This window comes from Agelaius tricolor, unplaced genomic scaffold (genome assembly GCF_023055355.1).
Source record: "Agelaius tricolor isolate 1412-34295 unplaced genomic scaffold, bAgeTri1.0.p SCAF_47, whole genome shotgun sequence".
Classification (NCBI taxonomy): Eukaryota; Metazoa; Chordata; class Aves; order Passeriformes; family Icteridae; genus Agelaius; species Agelaius tricolor.
In genome coordinates this window covers 955,007-979,153 of record NW_027269307.1, presented here as the reverse complement: position 1 = coordinate 979,153, position 24,147 = coordinate 955,007, and the positions used below count along the sequence as shown (strand labels likewise).

General features: G+C 46.1%; 1 protein-coding gene across 3 annotated transcripts in view; it reads right to left on the bottom strand.

Moving 5' to 3' along the window:
* Window positions 1–19,118, bottom strand: part of PCDH10 (protocadherin 10) — a 39,981-nt gene extending 20,863 nt beyond the window's left edge. Inside the window, exons 1-5 of one of the 3 annotated variants that reach the window (XM_071455338.1) lie at window positions 18,721–19,118; window positions 13,326–18,001; window positions 11,822–11,880; window positions 11,181–11,287; window positions 1,841–2,146 (exon numbers count right to left, since the gene is read on the bottom strand). In XM_071455338.1, the coding sequence (XP_071311439.1) occupies window positions 1,841–2,146; window positions 11,181–11,287; window positions 11,822–11,880; window positions 13,326–15,923 (3,070 nt within the window). In that variant the 5' untranslated portion in view covers window positions 15,924–18,001; window positions 18,721–19,118. The remainder of the gene's footprint in view (window positions 1–1,840; window positions 2,147–11,180; window positions 11,288–11,821; window positions 11,881–13,325; window positions 18,002–18,720) is intronic. The other 2 variants (XM_071455340.1, XM_071455341.1) reach the window with 2 other exon arrangements.
* Between the last annotated feature and the right edge of the window lie 5,029 nt (window positions 19,119–24,147).

The window sequence follows — 24,147 nt, the reverse complement described above, 5'->3', positions numbered from 1 at the left end:
CCCGGTTGTGGTTGGACCATCTAAAGATGCTACCAAACCTGTTAAATTAAAATTAGCTGAGGTGACAGTGATGAAATCAATGCTGCTAGATTGTGCCTTAGTGCTGAAGAATATTTTGTAGAAATAAATGATGAAAGATCAGTTCAGCAAAGACTGAAATTTGTTAGGCCGTACTGAAATTTCCCACCAATCTTTAGAATATGACTGGATGATTGGCACATGACATTTTAGCCCAAAATAAGTAATTCAGCCACAAACTAAGCTGATTGTCTCAGGACAGGTTTTTAGGAAGAGCTTTCACAGATCAGAACTGATAGCCAAATACAAAGTTGTCAGTAAAGTGAATCTAAAGAGAAGAGTGGTAAAAAGACCTCTCCTAAATGAATGAAAATACCAGGGCAGCCAATTTAGAAGGGAGAACTGTGCTAAGAATGATCTGTACCAAAGATCTTCACATATCAGGACTGCCAGCACACCACCCCTCAGAACAACTAAATGCTTTAGGAAAATAAATAAATTAATACCATCCAGACAGATTCTTTTCTCTTTTACCCCCAATCTGCTGTCCTAAAAGACCACTGTTGCTTTAAAACAGGGTCAATATTGCAGTGTTAATGTCTTTGGCTTATTTGGATGAGATAAACATCATAAATTCTCAAAGTCAAGGAAATTACAGTCTCTAATAAAATACAGAATGCATCAAATGGAATGAAAAAGACATATTAGATCAAAGTGCTATTCAAGGGTTCTACAGCTGGCTCAGACTCCAAAAGGAATTATAAAGGTCTCTGAGATCTATCACACTCTTTCATACCACATAACCATAGTCAAAAGGTGACTAAAGAAAGAGGCAAGATTTTGGAATGAGACAGAAGGCACAGAGGAGCACTGAGAAGAGTCAATAATATGTAGGCTGAAAGATGATCAGACTGAAGGCCCTTCCTTCCAAACTATGAAAACAGCTACTTCAGAATAATATACATACTGCTTACTCACAAGACACTTCTCAGTTACAGAAAGAAACTCCTAGAAGCTCTCTCAATTTAACTCTAGTCATAGAAAACACTAGCCTGGCAACACCAACGTTTAAACCATCTACTGAAGAAAAGTTTGGAAATAATCTAGCATCAGAAAACAAAATTGAGTGACTCCCCTGTGGGATTTTTTCACATTCTCTGAAAAAATCCCTTCGCCCAGGATTTTTCTCCTGGGAAGCTGAGAGGACTCAGAGAAAAGGAAAACAATTCTTATCTCATTTGCTTCTCCTGTGTTTTGCTCATGTGGAATGTGTTTGGATATTGTTTACCCACAGGTGATTGCCTGATTGGTTTCTGGTGTGAGTTGTTTTGACTCTTTGCCCAATTGGGGCCAAGCTGTATTGGGACTTTAGCAAAAGTCACGAGTTTTCATTATTATCTTTTTAGCATTGAGTAAGTATCCTTTCTGTATTCTTTAGTATAGTTAGTATAGTATTCTTTAATATAATATAGTATCATAAAGTAATAAATTAGCCTTCTGAGAATATGGAGTAATTGGAGTATGGATTCATCATTCCTGCCTTCATCAGGGCAACCCTGCAAACACAGTAACTCCCCCACTAATATTAGCTGACACTTTTGTTGCTGACAATGATGTCACACTAAAAACAAGCAAGATTTTGTCTTTTTTTTAAAAAGCACTGAACAATGCCTTCTTCACTGGTGCCTGAATCCAATAGAAGTCATCTCCCCCCCCATTCCTAAGATTGTGCCTGTATTATTCCTAGCATGAAAAGCAGAAAGAGCTAATTTTTGCTCCAGCAAAGAGAACTCTTCCAGAGAGCTTTTTGAGCAGTACTTACTCAAATATGGTGGTTTGTAAGGCGCTCGTGTATTAGACAGCAGTCCATCGAACTCCTTCCTCTCCAGACTGTTGTGAAGGGCCTTCTCTTTGCCAAAGGTAGAGAAGGACCTTTCTGCCCCGGGCTGGGCTTCTGGTGTTTCAAACACTTCAGTGTCTGGAACGGAGTCCATGCCAGGTACGTGCAGATTGCTGCGGTAATCTGCAGCTTGGCGTCCATCGGATGGAACAAAGGAAGGCATCCAGCACCGATCCGAGTGGCCCAGTGCTTTACATTCCTCTGTGCAGTTGGAGAAGAGATCCATGCCTGCAAGCATGAAAGAAAAAGAAACTACAGATATAAGCTTCAGCATCGTGAACAGCTGCTGACAGACAAGAAAGATTATGCCAAGGAAAGAGAAGCGGAAAGAGAAATGCCGTAAGAACTTCTTCCGCTAGTTTCATCTCCTCAACAACAACACGAAAAAAATCTAGCTGTCCAGTCTTCAGAAGTCAAAGACACCCTGTAACAAGCATAAATAAATGCCAGAATGTCACACACAGACACAAAAATACCACAAGAAAAGTATCAGTGGTTCTTATAAAATCCCTTGCAGATCTCACTATTTAGAACCCATTCCTACAAGGTTCAATTCTGCTTGTAGGTTGATGTCTGTGGTTCACTGGTTGAAAATACCTGCTTAAGAACATGCAGGAATTGTTTCTACATAAATGCGTCTCTGACCAAAGAAATTGAAAGTCTGGATTTAGAAATCACAGATTTCAGTTATGAAATGAAACCTTAATGAGTCCTATAAAAGAACTATCTGTGCGTACATCGGTATACAGATGGAGCCTATTGATATTAAAAGCAGATGTTACAAAGTAGGAATGGAGCTTTCAAGCGATCAGGAGAGCTTATTCAATCATTACATCACTTTTTCAGAGACAGTTTTCATTGCTGCTGCAGTAGACCTTGCTATTATCAAGTCATCCAAGAAATGGGACAGAACCCTGTAATAAAATACTGCAATTAGCAGTACAAAGGCAACTGCAGTCCAGTGTGATGTGGCTGTGGATACTATTGAAAAAATTGTTAATGCTTCCCCTATATAAGCAAACAATTATCCATGCCAACACCAAACTGTTTGCTTACAAATCCTTTAATGCTATTAAGATCTCAAATGACAAGCTATGCTGCTTTTGACCACTTTCAGATCAGCCTTCCAAAGGAATATTTCCTGGCTAAGAGTCACGAAGTCATTGGATTATACTTGAGAGGAATGGTGTATGAAATCACGGGGACAGAGTTAAAATAAACACAGCATCTGCAAGTTGGTTTGTCCTGCTTTTGGGTAGGACAGAGTTCATTTTCTTCCTAGTAGTTGGTACAGTGCTGCGTTTTGGATTTAATATGAGAATAATGTTGGTAACACATTAATTCTTTGGTAGCTACTCAGAAGATCAGGGACATTTCAGTGTCCCATGCTCTGCCAGTGAGGAAATGCACAAGAAGCTGAGGGGGAGCATGGCCAGGACAGCTGATGTGAGCTGGCCAAAGGGCCATTCCACACCAGAGAGCATCATGCCCACTATATAAACTGGGAGGTGGCATGGAGGGGCCAGTCACTGCTCAGTGCCTGGTGAGCAAGTGTAGTGTGCATCATTGCTCTGTCTTCAATTTAATTCCTCTCTCTTTCTCCATTTTGTTATTATTACCTTTATTTCAATTATTAAGCTATTCTTATCTCAGCCCACAACTTCACCTTTTTCTGATTCTCCTTTCCATCCTAGGAGAATGAGCAAGCAACTGTGTGGTGCTTAGCTGCTGTTTGGGTTAAACCAATACAATCTTCAACATCACACTAAAAAAAAAGCTCCTTTTTTTGTATTTATAAGGAGAACTGAGCATCTTAGCTGTGTATCAAAACTGAACTAAATCTGTTATCAACATTGCATTTACAAGCACTTCATTAGAATTACAAAAAAAAAATAACACTACTTGTAACAGAAACAGGAAAAAAATTTGAACAGCTGTAATATAGAAAAGAACACAGCCTTAAGCTGTGCCAGGGGAGGTTTGGGTTGAACATTAGGAAGAATTTCCACTCAGAAATGGAACAGGGAGGTGTTTAAGGAAAAACTCAAGGATGTGCCTTGAACTTTAAGGATGTGGCACTCAGTGCCATGGTCTGGTTGACAAGGTGGTGTTAGGGCACAGGTTGGACTCAATGACTTCAAAGATCTTTTCCAACCTAGTTGATTCTTGTAATAAGATTCATGCAATGTAGCTCATTTACCAGGGAACACTGTAAAGAACTGGATTAGCTTGATCTCCAGTGTGAGGATTAGTATTAAGAATTCTACCACAGTTTTGAACTCTAATTTGAATTATATAAATAATATTTTTGTAATATCTCATACTACAGAAAAAAAACAATCTCTTCAGAAAGGAACAATGATTATGAGCTATCAACAAGTGCTTGAGTAAGAAAGGCAATCATTTAGATGGAAAAAAAATCATGAGGAAATGAGAAATAAAAGGTTTTTGTATCAGATTAATCTCACTTTATAATGACTTTTTAATTTTAAATTAAGCAATATACAATGCCAGGTCCAGTTTCGATTAGAAGCTTGCCTTGATAATTGGCATGCAGAAGCCTGAAAATAAATTTCTGATCAGTGAACTGTTGAAGAATGCAAATGTGAACTGCAGAACTGCTTAAAGAATCAGATGAAGATCATCAGGCAAAGAGAAAAATAGTGCAAAAATAAATTCTGTACTGGTAGTAGCTATCAGAGACTGAAAAGAAATATTTAGATGCAGGCTACCTAGAAAGAAATTACTATCTAAAAATGTTTATAAAACCGTGTGTGTGTGTATCTTATGTATTGAAATATCTGAAGAAAGATATTTTTTTGCCTTTCCAAAGATATAAGGGACAATGAACATGAAAGTGTTACAATTTGCAGACTTCTTGGCAAAGATACATGTAAAAAACAAATTGCCCTATGTTTAATAAGAAAATAATTACAGTTCCATTTTGCTGATAATGTATCAGTGACCATATTAATTGAATATTTCCTGAAAGACAGGAGGAGAAAGAAAAACTTAGGGGTAAGTATTAAATTATATTCTTTAGTCTATGGGGAAGGAAAGATTAGAAAAATATTGTTTTAAGTATACACATTCAAGTATATACCCTTTTCTTCCCTTCATGGATCTTTATTTCACCTGGAATATTACCCTCCATTTTACTATTTTGTTCTCACATCAGCTGCTAAACTGCAAAATGTCTCTATACAAATATTTTTTTTGTTCCCTTTTGAATACTGCTTGTCTACTGCAGTGCACTGAATAGTATTATATAACAGCTTATTATAAAAGAGATGTTATAGCCACTATAAGTCAGGATTCTTAATAAAAAAGTAATGAATGTAGGGGATATATAATGTGAGCTTGTACTGCAAACTTCTTCTCTCTTTGAGAGGAGAACTTGTAAAAAGAAAAAAAAAACAAATTATATACATTGGAATTTAAATATACCCTGCTGGAGCACATAGCTAAATGTAAATGCTTGTTTAGAATGGGAACAAAATGTTCAGAGAGGCAAGGGTTAGGAATTGTTCCAGCTTGAAGCAGTCACAACAGCCCCTAAGAGTTTAACAGGTGCAGAACCAAGCCCTCGGGTTTAGTATTTTGACAGAAAAGAAATTCAAATTAGCAGCTTATTTTCAAAATCCCTGGGCAGCCATGCAATTTACACTGCCTGTGGTATGAATGCTGGCTATTCTTCCCCACCTTTTTCCTGTGGGTCATAGTATAGAATTTTCTGGCTCTAATTGAAAAACATTTAACACACGGTTGGGGAAAAGCAAGGGCTATTTGTGGCTTTCCAAGAAGGAAGGACATACCATGGTAAAGAAGTGAGATACTCAGCACAGAACTCCTTCATACCCCAGGAATCATGTTCTTGATTTATAACAAAATGTGCAGTAGTTTAACACTTCCATCTCATCTCTCTCATAAATCTGGTTTTATATATGTATATATATATATATATAAGATCCTTCTGAACTAAACTATCCATCACAATTACACATCCACATCAAAGAAAAACGCTTTGTATTTTTATTTTTCTTTTAGCTATGCTGTTTGACCTTGCACATACAGACAAACTGAGATTTTAAAGGTGACTCTGAATTAGGAATTTCAAATGTCCTTTGTGGATACAAACAGACAGGACAGTGCACTGAAATTCTGACAGGGATCAGCACTGCACTATTCCAAATGCAGCATAAACAGAACAACTCATGACAAAGGCCACCAGCTCACTCCCATTTCATTACCAGAGGGGCCAGTGGACAATATGAACTCTCCCACAACTCTGACTTTGCAGATTTTAAAGGAAAACAAACCCCTGTCCCTCCCTCAAAAGCTGCCAAAAACTAGGAAACATGTTAATTAAGTTTGATGTCTGAAGTACCTGAACTCAGGTGCTTTGAATCACATACTTGGCAGCACTGCATTTTGGAAGCATGTTCCCATTTTGCTTCCTTTTCATATTTCAAAAGAAGAAAATCAAAATTTCTCTGTGAGTTTTAATTGGTTTGAAAGACTGTTTTGTCAAGGCAAAAAATTAGGCCTAAATTCATTTTTAAACAATGTGTCCTTTCTCAAATTAACTAAGGGAGAAGAACCATACACCAAGAGCAACAAGTGAACACTTTCATGTGAATTACTCAGTAAAAGATGTAACAAAAAACAAAAAACACAAATTAAATGCTGACAAAGTATTTTTTGCAATACCATTATTGAGAGGGGTTTTTCTCCAATGTGTGGATTATTTTTTTTATTTTTTGAGAACCTTGCCTTTTACTTGGAAAGAAATGACATTTCTGTTTCTCCTGTGCTAGTTAGATGTGAGATAGGTGTGATGTAGGGAACCAGATTTTCTCAGAGCTCCCATTCCCAGAACAACTATCCATTTGGTTAGATTATCAATGAGTAAGTATCTCATTTCCCAGGATTCATGTTTTCTATTGGTAAATAAGGATAATGATGTTAACCTACTCAGTAGTCAACTACTTTAGAATTGGACTTTAAGAATCAAAGTTATTATCACTCTTTCTCACTAAGTAATTGGTGTGCTGCCTTGGATAAAACTGACTTCATCTGCATCAGAACATGAATAAAGACTCAAATATCTTGAATATTCAGCTCTTCCAAATCTCAGCTTCAAAGGCCTATCTGGACCACTGAGATGTGAACATTATTAAGCATGCAAGCCAAGGAAGAAGAGGGGAAAAAAAAAAAACACCAAAAAAACAAAAAGCAGAAGTAGCACTTAGCTTCAGTCAAAGCACTTTTCTAAGCCATTTTCATGTACCCTCTCACTTTATCTGAGATAGACTTTTTGCCCAAGTGATCTTCAAAACAGGATTTAGCTGTCAGTCTGCATAGGCTCAGAGGAACTACTGGTTTTCTCTGTCCCTTTATCACTGAAATTCTTCTTCTGACCTCTCTTACTCTTCTCCTTATGGACACTGAAATATTGCAGCTCCTCTGCCATAATGAACCCTCTTGGCATTCAGCTAATCTGTACTGAAAAGGTGTGAGCCAGTGTTTCACCCTGTGCCTTTGCATTAAACCCTTACCAGTTCCCTTCATAAAATCCAACAGGAAAAGCCTAGTTTCAGGTTTCAGCCAGTCACCAATGTAAACTGTCCAAAAGCAGATCAAAAAATGCATTTTATAGGATATACAAGGCAGGATATTTTAATACATTTTACAGGATATACTAAGCAGTGAATCTACTTGGCTCCTCATCTTGGGCATTCCTCCCTGAAGTGCCTCTGAGATTCTGTGCCAATTCCATGAAAAAAAAAAAAGGGTAATACTGTGAAGGACTCTGCTTGGGAAAGCCAAGTAGCTAGTGAGCAACCATACGAAATAAATTGATGGCACCAGTCCAAATCTTACAGGACAGGTGTCTAATCATACAATTTAAATGTACACACATGCAGAGCATTAATTGGCACCCAAGCTGGCAGTTTCACAAGGGAGGCCAAGAAATTAATCAACCATGGGAAATAAACTAACCTCATGCTTGAGAATTACTCCTACAGAACACAGCTGAAATGCAGCGTGTTCCTAAGAGGTAGAAGTGTTGTGTGAGTTATGTTTGCTCTAAAACAAGTAGCAGCTTTTCTCTCAAACATTTGAGAAACCCCTCCTCTGCTTGCCAAAACACTCCTGCACTTCTTCACTTTTGTAAAGTCATTTTTTTTTCAAAAAGCTCAGATTACTAACCCAGTCAATGAAATAACTATTAAATCCACAAAAAATTAGGATCTTGAGCATGTCACTCCTTACCATTCCCTGCAAAAAGCAGATGACAGCACTTTAGTACTTCAACAGTGTTAAGGTAGGTAAGAATGTGGATATTTGTGAGGCATTTATGTTACTTTAATGGGAAAAATATGAATCCCTTACATGCATTTCAGCACATTTAAACCATGATTAAATCACTTTTAAGCAAACATATTTTGTGAAAAGGTGAGCTATGATCTAACTTCAAAACCCAAGAAAACATTTTATGACACGCAGAGCGGCACAGTTCAGATTTTTCTCTAAATTCTACAAGATAAAGCTGTGGCAGCGTGATGGATTTTCATCCTACATGTTTTCCTTCCCAATTAATAACTGACCATGACACCACAGTTTGGATTGCAATGGACTGCTACAGAATAGCTACTTGTGTGCCACAGGAGTGCTCACCAGTGGCAGAGGTCCTGTGCTGAGCAGTAAATAGATATTCTGCCATCAGAACATGCTGCTGACTAAACTGGTGGGGAATGAGTTTTGTCTGCCACTGTGAATTACCTACTAAATATTTTCAGATGCTTTTGAAAACAAATATGATGCTGCATAGTATCAGGTAACATCTTGGGAAAATAAAACAGCCCAAACTGCTGCCACGCTATCAATCAATGTGTTTTCCTTCAGTAATTTAGAAAGAATTGATTATAGAGCATCAGAATGACCAATGCAATTGAGAAGGCATTCCTTCTATATTTCCTGTAGCCATTTGAGATCAAACAAGATTTATGCTCCTTTTTTCCCCTTAAAATTCATCCCCAAAGCTCATAGCAAGAGTGAAGATTTATGTCAAAATATCTTGTCATCACTGAGGTAAAAGGGCACATTCTTTGCATTTAGGCAGCATGATTCAGCCCAAAACTTACAGGAAAAGTAGATAATATGTGTGAAGAAGATTAAAGCAGTTTCTACAGAGATCTGTATTGAAATGTTCATCCGGGACTAGCATTAAAAAAGTGGTGCATGCAAATTATTCTCAAATCTCAGTAGCAATATATGAAATTGGTGTAGTCTGAGTTTTCGGTTCAACCTACTAATTGTGAGTAGACCAAGCCTAATTGTCAGCTTTCATTACTGACTATGTGATCACCACTGAAGATACAGAAGTTCACAGATCACATCAGATTCTTAAATGATTTGAAATTATTTAAAAGTACAGAATAGTTTTTCTCTACTATTTCATAAAATAGAAATGTAGAAGAATTTACCCCACTAAGGATCAATGCCAAATACGAAAAGTATTCATAGTCTACTTTTAAAATGGAGGGAAAGCATAAAGAACAGAGGCACAACAATAACAGCACAGAATGCATCTAAAAGAAAATAGCTTTCAGTTGATGTGCAACTATGTGATTATATTCCCACCATCAGTCAAATCCAGCCCCTTCTGCAGATGTTTATTCTTTTCTCTCCTGTTTGGTTATTATGGTTCATTATGTTGAGGGACTAAGCTGATTGAAATGTTCATGGAGATGACTGCTGCAGTAAAATGCGTAAAAGAGGAGGGAAAAAAAAAAACAGGAATGCAGGGAGGGCAGGAGGAGAGAGAGCTTTTTATAACTCAGTAGCCCTGATTGCTGCATCAGAAACAGTGCAAAAGAAAGGGTGGGGGGAGGCTAAATACATGGCTTTTTCAAACAATAATAAATCATACGCCATATATAGGCCAAAAATGAAAGAGGCTCTGTGTTCAGATGTAAACTTCTGGCAAGACCTGGTTTGTTGTCAGGTTCCCAGACACAAAATAGACACTCTGTTCACTTAGCATGAAGCCCTGCAAGAAGCAGGGAGCTCCAGAGACTCTTGGCTCTTCTCAAGTCTCATTAGGTCTGCATATTAATGACTTGCAGCAATAGAAAGAGGCCCTGTGGCAGCCTCCCCTTCCCCTGGTGCCTGGGTTTCCCATCGTTAAGGGCACAGTGACTACAGCAGCAGGAAAATAGGGGACATTAACAGAGCAGGAGGGTGAGGCAGCACTGCTGTGGCAGCACTGGGTCCCCTGCCCTGTGCCTCCTAAGGTGGGGGTCGGGGGGAATTCAGAAAAGGAGGACTGACAGTGGTTTGTATGACACGGTTGTAGCAAATCTTTATACGTGACAGAGCACAAAGGAAACAAGGGGAAAGGCAGCACTGTGTTGCACAAAGATGTACCAGACCTGGGGAGGCTGTGGTAGGAAAGAAAGCCCAGCATTTGTAGCTAAAATGCAGTGAGAGGGTGAGCGTGAATTCTAATGCACAGGCTCTGAACAAATGTTCCTTTCAGAAGCAAACTGACAGTATGCGAACTGAGACAGCAAGCCCTACATATGGGCATAACACTGCAATGTGTGTATTTCCTAAGTGATTCATAGCCTTTGAAAGCCTTTCTTTCCTCTGTCAAGAAAATGTATTTAATAATATCTTATTAACATGGAGACCACTTGCTCTATATGGTGCCTCAATTCGAATTAACAGACAATCCTCCAAAATTTGAAGGTATTACACATTCAGAGCACCCAACGTGTCTCCACTGATCCCCTGGAAAAAAAAACCCTCACAGTCTGGCTGTCATTCAATCACTGGGTTCATTCTTTCCCTTGGGAACTCCTCCTTCACTTCTCACTGCTGTGCCAGCTGAAGTGCCTACTAAACAGAATTGCTTAATGCTTTGAGATTCTCTAAATCTGCCATAGGAGAAAATGTACTATCAAATGTACCAATAACTTTGTTTTAATGTGCAGGAAGTTTTGCTACAGTGAATGATGGAATATAACACACCAATTCCCATCCCCAACCACATTAATAAAATAAATTCTGCCCCGTGACCAAAAGAGGTTCAAAACTGCCTCCTGTAGCAGCAAGCTGATGTAAACCCAGTCTCCCAAAAAATAAATACGCTCACCTTATTTATGCCTCTCTTGTATTATATTCCTATAAGTAACTGTTCCTTCTAGTCTCCCTACTTAAAGATCCAATATTTCCATTCTCTTATCAGACTTACCAGAGGATTGACCTCGATTAGTGGCATCATGATCACTGTCTCCTTGCTCACTGTCTCCATGACCACTGTCCTTAGAGCTTACTATGTCTGCTTCCTGGAATGCAGAACTAGACACAGAAACATCTTTACATTAGAATAAACATGAAAGAGGAGCTCGTAAAACATTCTTCCGCCATCACATGGCCAAACACGGCGCTGCATTACCCCCCCCTCACTCCTGCACGGCTCGCACCGAGGTGCCCTGCCCGCCCTGAACAAAACGAGCAGTTTTCAGGCCAGCAAGGGTTATTGCCCCTCCTGGTTTTCATGCGGTCTGCAAAAGTGATTTGGTAGCATTTCCTTAAGCTGGTTAGCTGAACTTTAGCTCAGTGAGACAATGTTTTCTGGGAGACCCTACAGAAGCGTGTTATTAAGTATTTGAAGCACGTTTTAGACTCGTACAAACCGGGATTTTGTTCTCTTTTCAGTCAGTTTGAAAACCAGTTTAGAAAAGCCTTAAATCGAACTTTATTTGGTGCATCTACATCCATTCGACTTCCCACTGCTTTACTACCCAGTCACATCTGTAGTAAATACATTTCTGCACAGCACTCAGACTTGCTAAAGCATGCATGAGGAAACCAAGGCTGCAGAGCTCCTACCTGTTTACTCGTCGGGGTCTGTCAACTAGATAACTGAGCTCAGCACGCTGATGCTTTGTCTAGGAGAAAACAAATTATTGGGAGATATTTTAACTCTTGATATTTCTGTAACCAGCAGCAGAGAATATACAAGGGAGCAGCTCACCATAGTCACTATAAATGGCAATGCTTAGCTGCAAGTAGGCCTCCAAAATCTGTTTCTAGAACGTAAGGGGGGAAAGAATCAGCTCTTAGTCACACAGATGGGAAGGCACAAGGGATTTTTTTCTGGAGTTTTTTGAGACAAGACTCTGACGTTTTCTCACAGTGCACACTGTTGAGCATCACAAGGACTCCCACAAAAAATAAGCATAACTATTTCTAGAGTTGTGGACTGCTTAGATGGTACTGGTATTGCACCATAAGGAAAAAAAAATACATTGAGATACCCTCAAGTCATCAAAAAAGCAGCAGAAGTCAAGAGTTTTGTAGACATTTTGAGGCAAGGGCAGTACTACAAATCAATATTAGAAATTTCACTGCAGAACTTAATGCCTCAGAAAACACCATCCAAACCACCTTTGTGAGACTGGACAGCACTCAGGTTTCAGGGTAGGAGAGAAGGTGAGGTTTTCACTAGTGCACAGGCAGAGAGGTGCTGACAATATACATGAGCTAAGCCAGCACAAAAAGATTAATGGGGGAGTGATATGGCATGGTAAATGCTTTAGTAAAAATTCTCTACACACCAGGCAACACAACATAGGCAAGACTGCAGGGGACATTAAGTCTCAGCACACAATTTTACAGAAACTCTTTCTTGCTGCTCTTTGCAAACTTTGGGGTTATAAAGAGCTGTGCAGACAGAGTCAAGAAAAGTCAAAAACCCTAATTCACAAATTAATTAAAGCTCCTGCTAACTACAGTGATTGTCACAGTCCCAAAGGGGGTTTCCCCCAAAGCTTTAGTCACACATGAAAAGATTTCAGGACCGAAAAACACACGCGTTTAAAGCCTTCCTTCAGAGCATCCTGTGCTTACACCCCACGCCACTTCAGCCTTGTCAAGCGGAGAGATGCTGCAAAGAGCTGTAACCCCCCCCCGCCCATCTCCCAACCCACAGGCAATCCACTCACAGCTACCGCAGGCTCGGGGGCATCTCTGCGCCACGATGCTGCCCAGATTCCTTCAGAGGCACCGGAGGGGGGTGGGAGGGGGACTCAGGGGGAACACGCTCGGCTGCAACAGCTGCTCAGCCCGAGCGGGAGGGAGCCAGCGGTGCGCGTGTGTGTCTACCCCACAATCGCCTCTGAGACCCCCGCCTGTCGCTAAAACCCCCCAAAGATGAGAGGGCAAAGCGGGGAGAGGCAGCGGACGGATTAAAGGAGAAACGAGCAGGATTGGGAATGCAAAACGCCTTTCGCGACGGGAGAGGAGGAGGAGCGGGAGCTTGGGGAAGGATGCTCGGGGATGAAGTCTGCGCGGGCTGGGGGGGTGCGGGATGCCGGGGGGTGCCGGTCCTTACCTCGCTGGACAAAATGCTGCCGTTGGAGATGATGTCGGGCTGCTGGTCGGCGTAGCCGGTGACGATGGCCCCGCAGGGGTTGTGCTCGGCGTCGGTGCTGCGAGAGGGGCTACAGGGCTTGAGGAACATCAGGTCGGTCTTGGCGGACTCGGGGGTGAGGCAGACTTGGTAGCAGTAGTTCTGGTTGTGGTGGTGGGAGCCGAAGCTGCCCGACTCCTCCACCGGCACCTGCGCGGGGTTGCTGGGCACGTTGGAGCTCTGCACCAGCATGATGTCCGACTTGCTGAGCTTCTTCTTGCGGGCCCGCGCCTGCCGGCTGCAGCAGGGGCAGCAGCAGCAGCAGCCCAGGCAGCAGTCGCTGGCCAGGCAGGTGTAGATATTGAGCTTCTTCTCCTTCTGACAGCGCACCGCCAGGACGATCATGGCCAGCAGGAAGATGAAGGAGACGGAGCCCAGGGCGATGATGAGGATGAGCGTGAGGTCCAGCGAGTTATCCCCGCCGGAGCGGCTGGGGCGATGCTCGCCGGAGCCTCCGCCGCCTCCCCCCGCCCCGGTGCCCGCGGCCGGGCCGCCGCCGCCCCCGGAGCGCTCTCCCGCGCCGTCCACCAGCACCACCTGCACGGCGGCGGTGGAGGAGAGCGGCGGCTGCCCGTGGTCGCGCACCTCGATGACCAGCTCGTAGGGGCGCTGCGGGTCGCGCTTGGCCGGCACCCTGCGGGCCGTCCGCAGCTCCCCGGAGCGCCAGTCCATGCGGAAGAGCCCGGCCTCGTTGCCCCGCGCGATGCTGTAGGTGAGGCGGGCGTTCTCGCCGTCGTCGGCGTCCACGGCCGCCACCCGGCTGACCAGGTAGCCCGGCTCGGCGCCGCGGGGCAGCGCCTCCCGCGCCGGGGTCCCGTTGCGGCCGGGCACGGGGCTGACGATGGCGGGGGCGTTGTCGTTCTGGTCCACCACGATGATGTGCACGGTGGCGTTGCCGGCCAGCGGCTGCGGCTCCTCGCCCGCGTCGCGGGCCTCCACCTGGAAGCTGAACTCTTTGAGCTGCTCGTAGTCGAAGGAGCGGAGGGCGTAGAGAAAGCCGTTCTCGGAGTTGATGGAGACGTAGGTGAAGACGGACATGCCCTGGATCTGGCTCTCCAGGATGGAGTAGGCGAGGCGGGCGTTGGCGCCCTGGTCGCGGTCGGTGGCGCTGACGGCGTAGATGTAGGCGCCGGGCACGTTGTTCTCGCTCACGTACACCTGGTACACGGGCTGGCTGAAGCGCGGCGCGTTGTCGTTCACGTCGCTCACCCGCACCTGGATGGACTTGCTGGTGCTGAGCGGCGGCTCGCCGCGGTCCCGGGCCACCACGGTCAGCGTGTAGGCGTCGCCGCCCGGCTGCTCGCGGTCCAGCGGCCCCTCGGTGACGATGGTGTAGTAGTTCTTGAAGGAGCTCTTGAGGCGGAAGGGCGCGTCGCCCTGCAGCAGCTCGCACTGCACCTGCCCGTTCTCCTCCGAGTCGCGGTCCGAGACGCTGAACAGGGCCACCACGGTGCCCGGCGCCGCCGCCTCGCTCACCGCCTCCTTGACGGTGGAGAAGCTGATCTCGGGCGCGTTGTCGTTGGCGTCCAGCACCCGCACCAGCACCTTGCAGTGCGCGGGCACGGCGTTGGGCCCCAGGTCCTTGGCTTGCACGTACACCTGGTACACGCTGCTCTCCTCGTAGTCCAGCTCGCCGCTCACCTCCAGGCGCCCGGTGCGCGGCGCGATGCCGAAGAGCTCCCGGGCGCGGGCCGAGATGTGGCTGCTGAAGGAGTAGATGATCTCGCCGTTCTGCCCCTCGTCGGGGTCCGTGGCGTTCAGCTGCAGCACCAGGGTGCCCGGCGGCGAGTTCTCCGGCAGCGACACGGTGTACACGGGCTGCTCGAAGGCGGGCACGTTGTCGTTGGAGTCCAGCACCCTGACGGTGAGCAGGGCGGTGCCGGTGCGCTGCTGGGGCTGCCCGCCGTCCACCGCCGTCAGCACGTAGCGGTGCACCGCCTGCTGCTCCCGGTCCAGCGGCTGGTCCAGCACCAGCTCGGCGAAGCGGTTCCCGTCGCCCTGAGTCTGCACGTCGAGGGAGAAGTAGCTGTTGGGGGTGATCTCGTAGGTGCGCAGGGAGTTGGTGCCCACGTCGGGGTCGAAGGCGCTCTCCAGCGGGAAGCGGGTGCCCGGCGTGGCGCTCTCCGAGATCTCCACGGTCAGGTCGGGCTCCGGGAAGGAGGGCGGGTTGTCGTTGATGTCCAGCACCTCGATCTCCACCCGGAACAGCTCCAGGGGGTTCTCCAGGAAGACCTCCAGGTGCAGCAGGCAGGAGGGGCTCTGCTTGCAGATCTGCTCCCGGTCGATCTTCTCGTTCACGTAGAGCACCCCGGTCTCGAGGTTAAGCTCCAGGTAAGGGCTGCGGGAGTTGGGCGCCGTCTGGAAGCGCCGAGCCGAAAGTTTTGTAATGTCCAAGCCCAGGTCCTCGGCGATATTCCCCACGAACGTGCCATGCTCCTGCTCTTCCTGCACCGTGTAATGGAGCTGGCAAAAAGCCCCCTCCACCATCCAGAGCAAGGCAAAGAGGAATAGCACAACCATCTCCAGACGGGGAAAGAGATTCCCCCCTCCCCGACACCACCGCTGCCTCCTCTTCCAAAAGCCACCTCCTCCTTCGAAAATACACAGTACAGTGTGTGTGCGTGTCTGTGTGTCTGTGTGCGCGCGTCTGTGTGTCTGTGTGTGCGCGCGCGCGCGTGCCCGCGCCTGCAAGCGTGTGGAGAGAGAGGGGGATCGGGGGAAGGGGAGGGGGAGAGGTTGGTTTGGGGGGGCTGGGGGGGGGGAGGGTTGCTAGATACTATTTCTTCTGATTCATGTTAGGATTTTTTTTCTCCCCCATCTCCCTCCTTTCTGTTACGGGGATTATTGTTTCACACGCTGAGCAAACGAAGAAGACAGGCGTCCCCGCTTCATCTGTGATCTTCGAGATGTACGGCCAACTAAAATAGCTATTAGCCGGCTGTAGCTAGAGACACACTGTAGCCCTCTTTTATTTATTCCGAGAGTCTTGGCACTGCACCGCGGCAGCAGCAGTGGCGGCAGAGACAGCAGCAGCAGCAGCAAATTCCAAGGAGGAAATTTTTGTATTTCAAGATTGTCCTCGGTTTGTCTTCCTGGTGGGAGTTGGAGGCTAGATGCTGCTGGAACAGCCGGTGGGCATGCCCTCTTTGGATGCAAGGAAAAGGCAGAAAACCGCGAAATTAAAAAAAAAAAAAAAATTACCCGCACAAAGATTTCATATAAAAAAAAAAAAGGCAGAGAGCAGCTTAGCTACCCAAAACTTTCATTCCCCGATGTCCCTGGTATTTCCTTTTTTTTTTTTTTAATTTAAAGATTTTAGATTTCTCTCTCCTCTGTCAAAGGTCTTTCCTTTTCTTCTGTTATTGCTACGAGTACGTTCATCATCATCACTCTGCTTTTACGGCGGTGCCGATCGCGGTGGGGATTATTTTTTTTTCCTCTCTTGCTGCTTTCTCGCCTAGCCCCTGTATCTATGTGTGCCGCCGCCGCTGCGCTCCCGTCCCGGCTCCGCTCCCGGCCCGGCTCCGCCGATCTCTGCCAGCAGTTTCTGAGCGGGCAGCGCTCCGCTCCGCTGTTTTTGCGCAGCGCCCGGCTCCTGCCAACCAATCGGCGCCCAGCACCGCCCCCGGGGGCGGTGTCTCATTGGTCGCGTCGCGCGCCGGGGGCGCTGCGTCACGGCTGGGCGGGGCCGCGCGCGGGCTGGGCGGGCAGAGCGGGCAGAGCGGGCAGAGCGCGCGCCAGCCGCCTCAGCCCCTCAGCGCTCCCTGCCCGCTTTCCTCCTTCCTTCCCTGCCTCCTTCCCTCAATCCCTGCCTCCTTCCCCCCTTCTCTGCCTCCTTCCCTGCCTCTCTCCCCTTCCTGGGTGATGGTTCCCCCGCCGCGGCCGCTGGATCGCCGCTCGTCCCTGGCACACACACACGCAACCCGGGTAAACGTCAACAAGCCCCGCTCCTTGGAGAGGGATTTTCCACCCAGCCGCCACCAACTTTCCTTTCCAGTGGAGCTTTTTTTGGAAAAAAAAAAAAAAGCGTAAACAGAGGGAAACTTGCGGTTGTTGTTGTTGTTCCATTCCCCTTCCCCGCCCCTTCGTGTGTTCCACAGTGGAGAGAGCGCAACTTTCCGTCATTTACCCGTACGGTGTTTGCAGCTCCAGTCAATTTAAAGCACCGCGAGCCTGCGCCGGTATTTTCCTATTTCCATTTTGGAATTTCCGCTGGTGCAACAGGAGACCGTGAGGCGCGGTGGCAGAGGGAGAAGGAGGAATACTGCCTGTCATTGGGTGCTCAGGGTGGTGGGGCGGATATCCCTGGAGTGCGATATTCTCTCAGGGATAACCGGAGGAATCCAAGGGAAACGCTCCGGTACCGGCTGTCGGTGCTGGCTGAGAGATCCACGTCCCTAAGGCTACCGAATGAATAAATTAAGAGTAAAAGAATACAATAGTTATAATTCTTGCGGAGGCTTTCCCCCCCAAATGTTATTTTATTTGAAGAGCAGCACAAAGCAGGGACGTGCACCTCCTGCTCTAACCCCATCGCTAATCCATCACACAGCAGCGGATCCGTCCGCGTATCTCAATGAACTACAGGCGCGTTTTTCCTGTGGAAACAGAGGAATCCCCATTAGGATGGAGAGGCCCGGCACAGCTCTCCCCGAGAAGCTGAGGATGCCCCATCCTAGGAAGTATTCAAGGCCAGGCTGGACGGGGCTGGCAGTAACTCGGTTTGGTGCAGGACGCCCCTGCCCGTGGCAGGAGGGGCTGGAGCCAGCCGGCCTTGAAGCTCCCCAGCAATTCCCAGCGATCCCAGCTGTTCTGCGATGTCCAGAGCCGGGCTCCAGCGCCCGGAGCCGCGGGCGCGCCCCCGCCCCGCCCCTCCCCCGGCGGCGCGGCCGCTGTGGCGGGCGGCGGGCGCCCCCCAGCGCCTCCAGCGCCGCACTGCGCCCGCCAGCGCCGCCGCCGCCGCCGCCCCGCGGGGCACTCAGCGCGCTCCGCTCCGCTCCGGGACCCGCTCCGGGACCCGGCCCCGGCCCTGCCGCCCCTCTCCGCCCAGCTCCGCGCTCCCCTGGCCGGCTGTGAGGCCGCGGCAGCCGGCGCGGCAGGCAGGGAGATGCCCACTCTCCCCCAAACTGCATCCTGTTCTCCCCTTCTGCCTGGCTCCCTACCCACCCCCGGGCTCTGTAGCGGGGTGATTCCAGTGGGTGCTTTGCAGACAAATTGAAAATCTTTTTTCAGAATGGCCCGGCTGCTGGCGCTGCCCGCGGGATGCGGACGGGGAGCTCGCTGCCTTGCCTTCCCGTGCAGAAGCGCCGCCGCTCACCTGCCCGCCCGCTGCCGCCAGCTCCGGGCGCGGCCAGCGGAGATCCTGCCTCTCCTGCCTTCCTGCGGGAACGACCCGTGGATGCCCATAGGGGAGCGGCCGCTGCCCGGCACTGAACGCCACCCGGGGCAGTTCTAGCCCTTCTCTCCCCGCCGCCGTGGCCCCCCGGAGCGGCCACGTCTCCTGCCTTCGAGGAACGCGGGCGAAACCCGGGAGACCGAGCCCGCCCGTGTCCGTGTCCGCCTGTGCGGGCCGGAGGAAGCCCCGGAGGTAGGGCTGGGAGGGGGGCACACATCCCCGGGGGCTCGGGGTGCTCCCGAGGCGCGACACCCACGCGAGGCTCCTGTGGAGACGGCGTGATGCGGGGGGCAGCAGCAGCAGCCAGCGGGGAGCATACACATATTTATATCCACACACGTGTATAGGCGCGGGGGGAGCCGCCTCCCGCCCTCCCGGGGGGCCCGCAGCCCGGGGATCCGAGCTGCCCCCGCGATTCCGAGCGCAGCCGGGTCTCCATTTTGGGAATCCGGCGGGGATCCGCGGCCGCCCTCCCGCTGATGCCGAGTGACAAATCGCACTTAGGCGATACATGAACGAGAAAATGATTTATGAATTTTCGCGACGGTCTGAGCCGATGAAGGCGACATGAATTATCCATCCTAATGTGCAATATATCATTTTCTGATAACGCTGGGTTGGCCCTAACGCTGCGCACTGCTCCCTTCGATAGCAGGTATCGATTCGGCACAGTCCGAGCGCCGGCTTCCCGCCGGACACGTACCTCCTGCAGCACCAGCTGAGACCTGTGTATTTACCTCTTCCTAAAGCCCAGGGCTATGGACAGACCCCTGACACCGTGGCCTTTAGTTTTTCCATCTGGCATCATTTAATTTGGCAATTACTTTGCCGAATGAAGACTAATCTTTCGTATCACTGCGTTTCAGTCTGTGCTGTGATTTGGAGATGGAGAGAGTGGATGCCAGGTTTGTAAATGCTCCGTGCTGATGGGGATGGCACCTGGGTGAGTCAAACCTTTCTCCCCTGCCAAATCCTCCTTGGCACCCCGAGTACAACGGGGCACTTTCTAACAAGGAGAACAGATGCTAAATCATACTTCTGCTCACACAGAGCTTCCCTGGCACCTCCATTTACCAAACCTCAAGGATCATTTTAAAGACAAAATTTTTTCTTTTAACTCATACACAGCAGGAAGGTGAATCATCCACACACAAAACTGAATGCATGTGCATAAGAGGGGGAAGAGTTGTCAGATCTGGAGGGTGCTCAGCCCCAGGTCCAGCCTGTTCTGGTGCCCCAGGGCCAGGGCATCCCCTCTGCCCCAGCCAAGTTCTTTTGCCCTTCATCACAGAGCTGCAGTGAAGTCATGGTGACATAAACTATGAACAATCCCAATTATTTATCTAAATGGTTCCAAGTCTAAAATATCACTTTCACATTGAGAAGGACAAGAAAGTTCTGGCCTTCCACAAGACAAAAAGCAGAGATGGGGAAGATGGAGATAAAGGATCAATGCGTTCATTTGGAGTAGAGCATTAAATTAGTGATTACTGGGGAAAGGGTGAGGAAATGCTTCATTTCTCATTAGCCAAGTACAGTTTTTCCATTGCTCAGACACAAAAGGAGTCACATGTATAAGAAAACATCCAAATGCTGTGTTCTGGAATAAACAATTGCTATCCTAACCTGCACAATCATATTTTTGGTTGTAGAAAGCTAATCCACATAGTTTAGTTGAGTCACCAAAATGGATGTTCAGGTTCTATTTTAGGTTCAGTCTTAGTTTCAAGCTGGGGAACACTGTGGCCTCTTTACTATCTGGATGTTAAAAACACATCAAGAATGTGTCCCCCAAAGGTCCTAGATTGTTATTCTTTGTTTTAATATGAATTATCTTGGTTAAAAAAAAATAAAAAAATTACAAAACCCACCCAGGTTTTCCGTCAAGGAAATGACAGGTCATGATGCAACAAAGATTACTGGAATCAGTGATAGGATTTGGATTGTAAATAAGAAACAAAAGGTGCTATGGTTAGAAAAAGCCTGCTTCCTAAGAGGAAGATGTATATGTACTACTGATGGGGCCATAGGATGAAATCCTGCTTCAAAGCAAGGTCGATACAGAGCAATTTCTCAAATTAACTAAGAGGTCTGGTTAAAGTATCAGAGGGGAAGGTTCACTGCCACCACTCCCTCAATGGATTTCTCTCTTAATTGCCAATGAGGAGACAAAACAGGAAGGCTAGACAATCTGGCTAATCAATAAAAAAAGCCTGTCTTCATGTTTGCCTCAGGAGCACTCTGTATGTCAGATCGATGTGGAAGCCACCAAAGTTCTTGCAGGGGTCACCAGTGATTAAGACATTTTCTGATGGTTTTTAAACAACCCCAGAGACAAGCATCTGCCACAAGGTTGAAGACAGAAGCAGAACTAGAGATACAACGTTAATCATCACCTTCACACTTCTGGGCGTGCTCCTGGTGATGAAAACAGTTCCTCGTATTTATGACCTCAGACAGCTGTTTTAATAAGTGATGATCAAATATGACTTCATTACATGCTCTGTGCTCCACCAGTCATCAGATACGATGGAGCCTCTCCAGGAGGTGCCAGGAGTCTAGAACAGAATGACAGTGGATGCATCCTACAGGATGCAGCTTCTGCCTCCTTTTCTTTGCCTGTTCCCAAACATTCAATACACATTTCAGGGAGACTAAACTCAAGCAGCAAGAAGCTGTTCAGTGTGAAACAGTAGATTGGTACAGCCTGCTGCTATTATCCTGCCTTCTCCAGCTTTCAGAGTCTATCATAATGTTTATCACAAAGAGGAAAAAAAAAATCTCAGCCTGTTTCAATGACTTGTGATTTTAGCTGATTCAAGTCTGCATTGAAATAAATAGAATAAAACTATTTTTTTTTCCACAGTTAAGCTCTGAATGTTTTCTATCAGTCAGGCCTTTTACAGTGTCCTGATCAGAGCAGCCAAGGTCCTGGTCACTTCAAAACAGTTGTTTCTGTATGCATGGCTATACACTAACAATTGGCCTGATTCCTATAATCTTGTCTCATGTCCCATTACTATTAATGTAATAGCCACAAATTTGGCAATTTTTAACTCCACTTTTATTGTCGTGCTGCAGATACAATACAAACAAATGAAAATGACTTTATGCAAGGTGATCAGTCAAAAATACTGAATTTTATCTGTTTACTTGCAGAAAAGAGGTGACATATGTATCTAGCATCACAGAAGATATTTCTTAACAAAAGATTTTCCAATAAGGCAAATTTCTTACCATCTAGCTAGAATTTTCAGAAAGATAGTTTAATCCATATATAGAAACGGTACTGAATCAGATGAAAAGCAAAATATGATCACATTGATCAGGACAGGCATAATATTTTTTTCTCTATAAATTTTTTTATGGTATTGCTCAATCAGCTGCACCCATTTCCTTGAACTTCATCAAAATACAGTTGACCTGTATCTGAATTCAACCAATGTTGCTAAGCTTGAATGATTACCAGAGTAAATGAGGACAAAAACTACAGTGGAAAACTCCAGTTGTTTGAGACTCTGTTAAGCTTCTTATAATACACTCAAAGCCATAGGTAGATGTAGTTGTTCATGATAAAGAAAATTGCACTCTTGATTTTCTTTTCAGCAGCAAGTTCAAACCTTGAACTAAAGCACAATTTGTTTTGAGGTTCAGCTTAAAAGCAGTAGTTCAAACACAAAACTTCTATTCTTAGACATAACACTCTAGTGCTAGGCAGAATAAATACAAAAAAAGCCCTAAACTCTAGATTGTTTGCCCAGAAGAATTTGCATTCTTGGGCCTCAGTGCTCCATGTATATATAATTTCCAGCATAATTCTATCATCTGAGTCATCGTGCCAACTATGAAGCAGATAACAATAGCACCAACGAGGAAGGATGAGGAACAAGATGACAAAAGTGATGTTATAATTATGTAATCACTTAGGAAGAGTGTGCACTTCTGTATTTTTGTACCTATTCTAGGTGGAGCTACTTGCACTACCAATATTCAAGACTGTATTTTTTGAGGCTTCCCTTGGTAAGATCATATGCTCAGGTGCTTGCTTTTTCTCCTAAAATTGCATCTGTCTAGGGAAAACTTTTCCATAGTCTTACCCACCTCTATTTCAGAGGAAGTTCCATTTGGAAAGCAGTTTCATCTCTTATGAGGCAATAATCACAATTTTTTTTCTTTTTTTTTTGTCTATGCTAAAAATATTGCAATACTCAATTCAAAATCTTACCACCTCCACATTTTGGAATAGTGACTTTAGCAGATGGAGGTCTCAGGAGTACTTGTTGCCATTCTCAGGAAGAGACACCAAAGGGATAAGTCCTCAAAACTTCTTCCACAGAAGCTGTTCCTTGAAACACTTCCACACTCTCAGAAATTTATAGGTTGGTCTTTGAAAAATCTGTGCTAGACACCTCCTCTCATAACTTCTTGGTGGCTGGACTGTGTGACAGAAACTGGGCAAGTTCATGTGTTCCACACAACTGCTGTGGAGGATGAACAGAGTTTTTCTCAGAGTCATTATTTCCAGGGTTCTGCAGAGCTGGATGTAGATCTGAAGCATGTGCACACTTACCCATACACTTGCTACTCTCAGTGGTGCTAAGGAAGCAGGAGAAAGTTGAGGAAAAGGAAAAGCATCACTATAGAACAACAGAGAATAGCAGAAAAGGATGATCACAATTACTAAAGGATAGGGAAATGGCAATAAAAGTATAACTGCAGCAAAACAAATGGTAAGAGAGAAAAATTAAACAAACACAAAACAAAAAAAAAAACCCCAAACCAACCAGCCAACCAAACAAAACCCCTCACATTTAGGCTTAAAAGCAAAACCAGTCAGTCTATAACCACAAAGCTAAATATCCTAACAGACTTTTCAGCAGCTTCCTAAGTTCCTGCAGCCTAACAACAACAAAAGTTAGTTTCCTTTCTCTTTTCATTAGCATGCTTTACATATGCATATGGAAAAGCTCCTAACTGTGAGCTGTTACTTAATTAGGTGAAGCAGGAGTCATCTGTGCTATAGATTTCAGTGGTCCACACTCTATTCATTATGCAAGTTGGGGCCTGGTGTTGCTACAATTACAGTTTTTCAATTAAAAATCAAACCAGAAGATTGTCTCCCTCACCAGAGGTCTGTACAGCAGTGGGATCTCCAGATGCTGAGCCAGCCTGGCTGCTGCTGCCTTACAGAGCTGCAAGGTTGCTCTGCTCAGCAGGATCTCACAGCTACAGGGCACAGGGACAATACACCTCACTCAGCAAAACTTTGGAAACATGATTAGCAAAGTATGCAAGTTGCATAAGCAGACTTGGGAAATGTTGGATTTCGAAGTTCCTGATGTTGTTGCT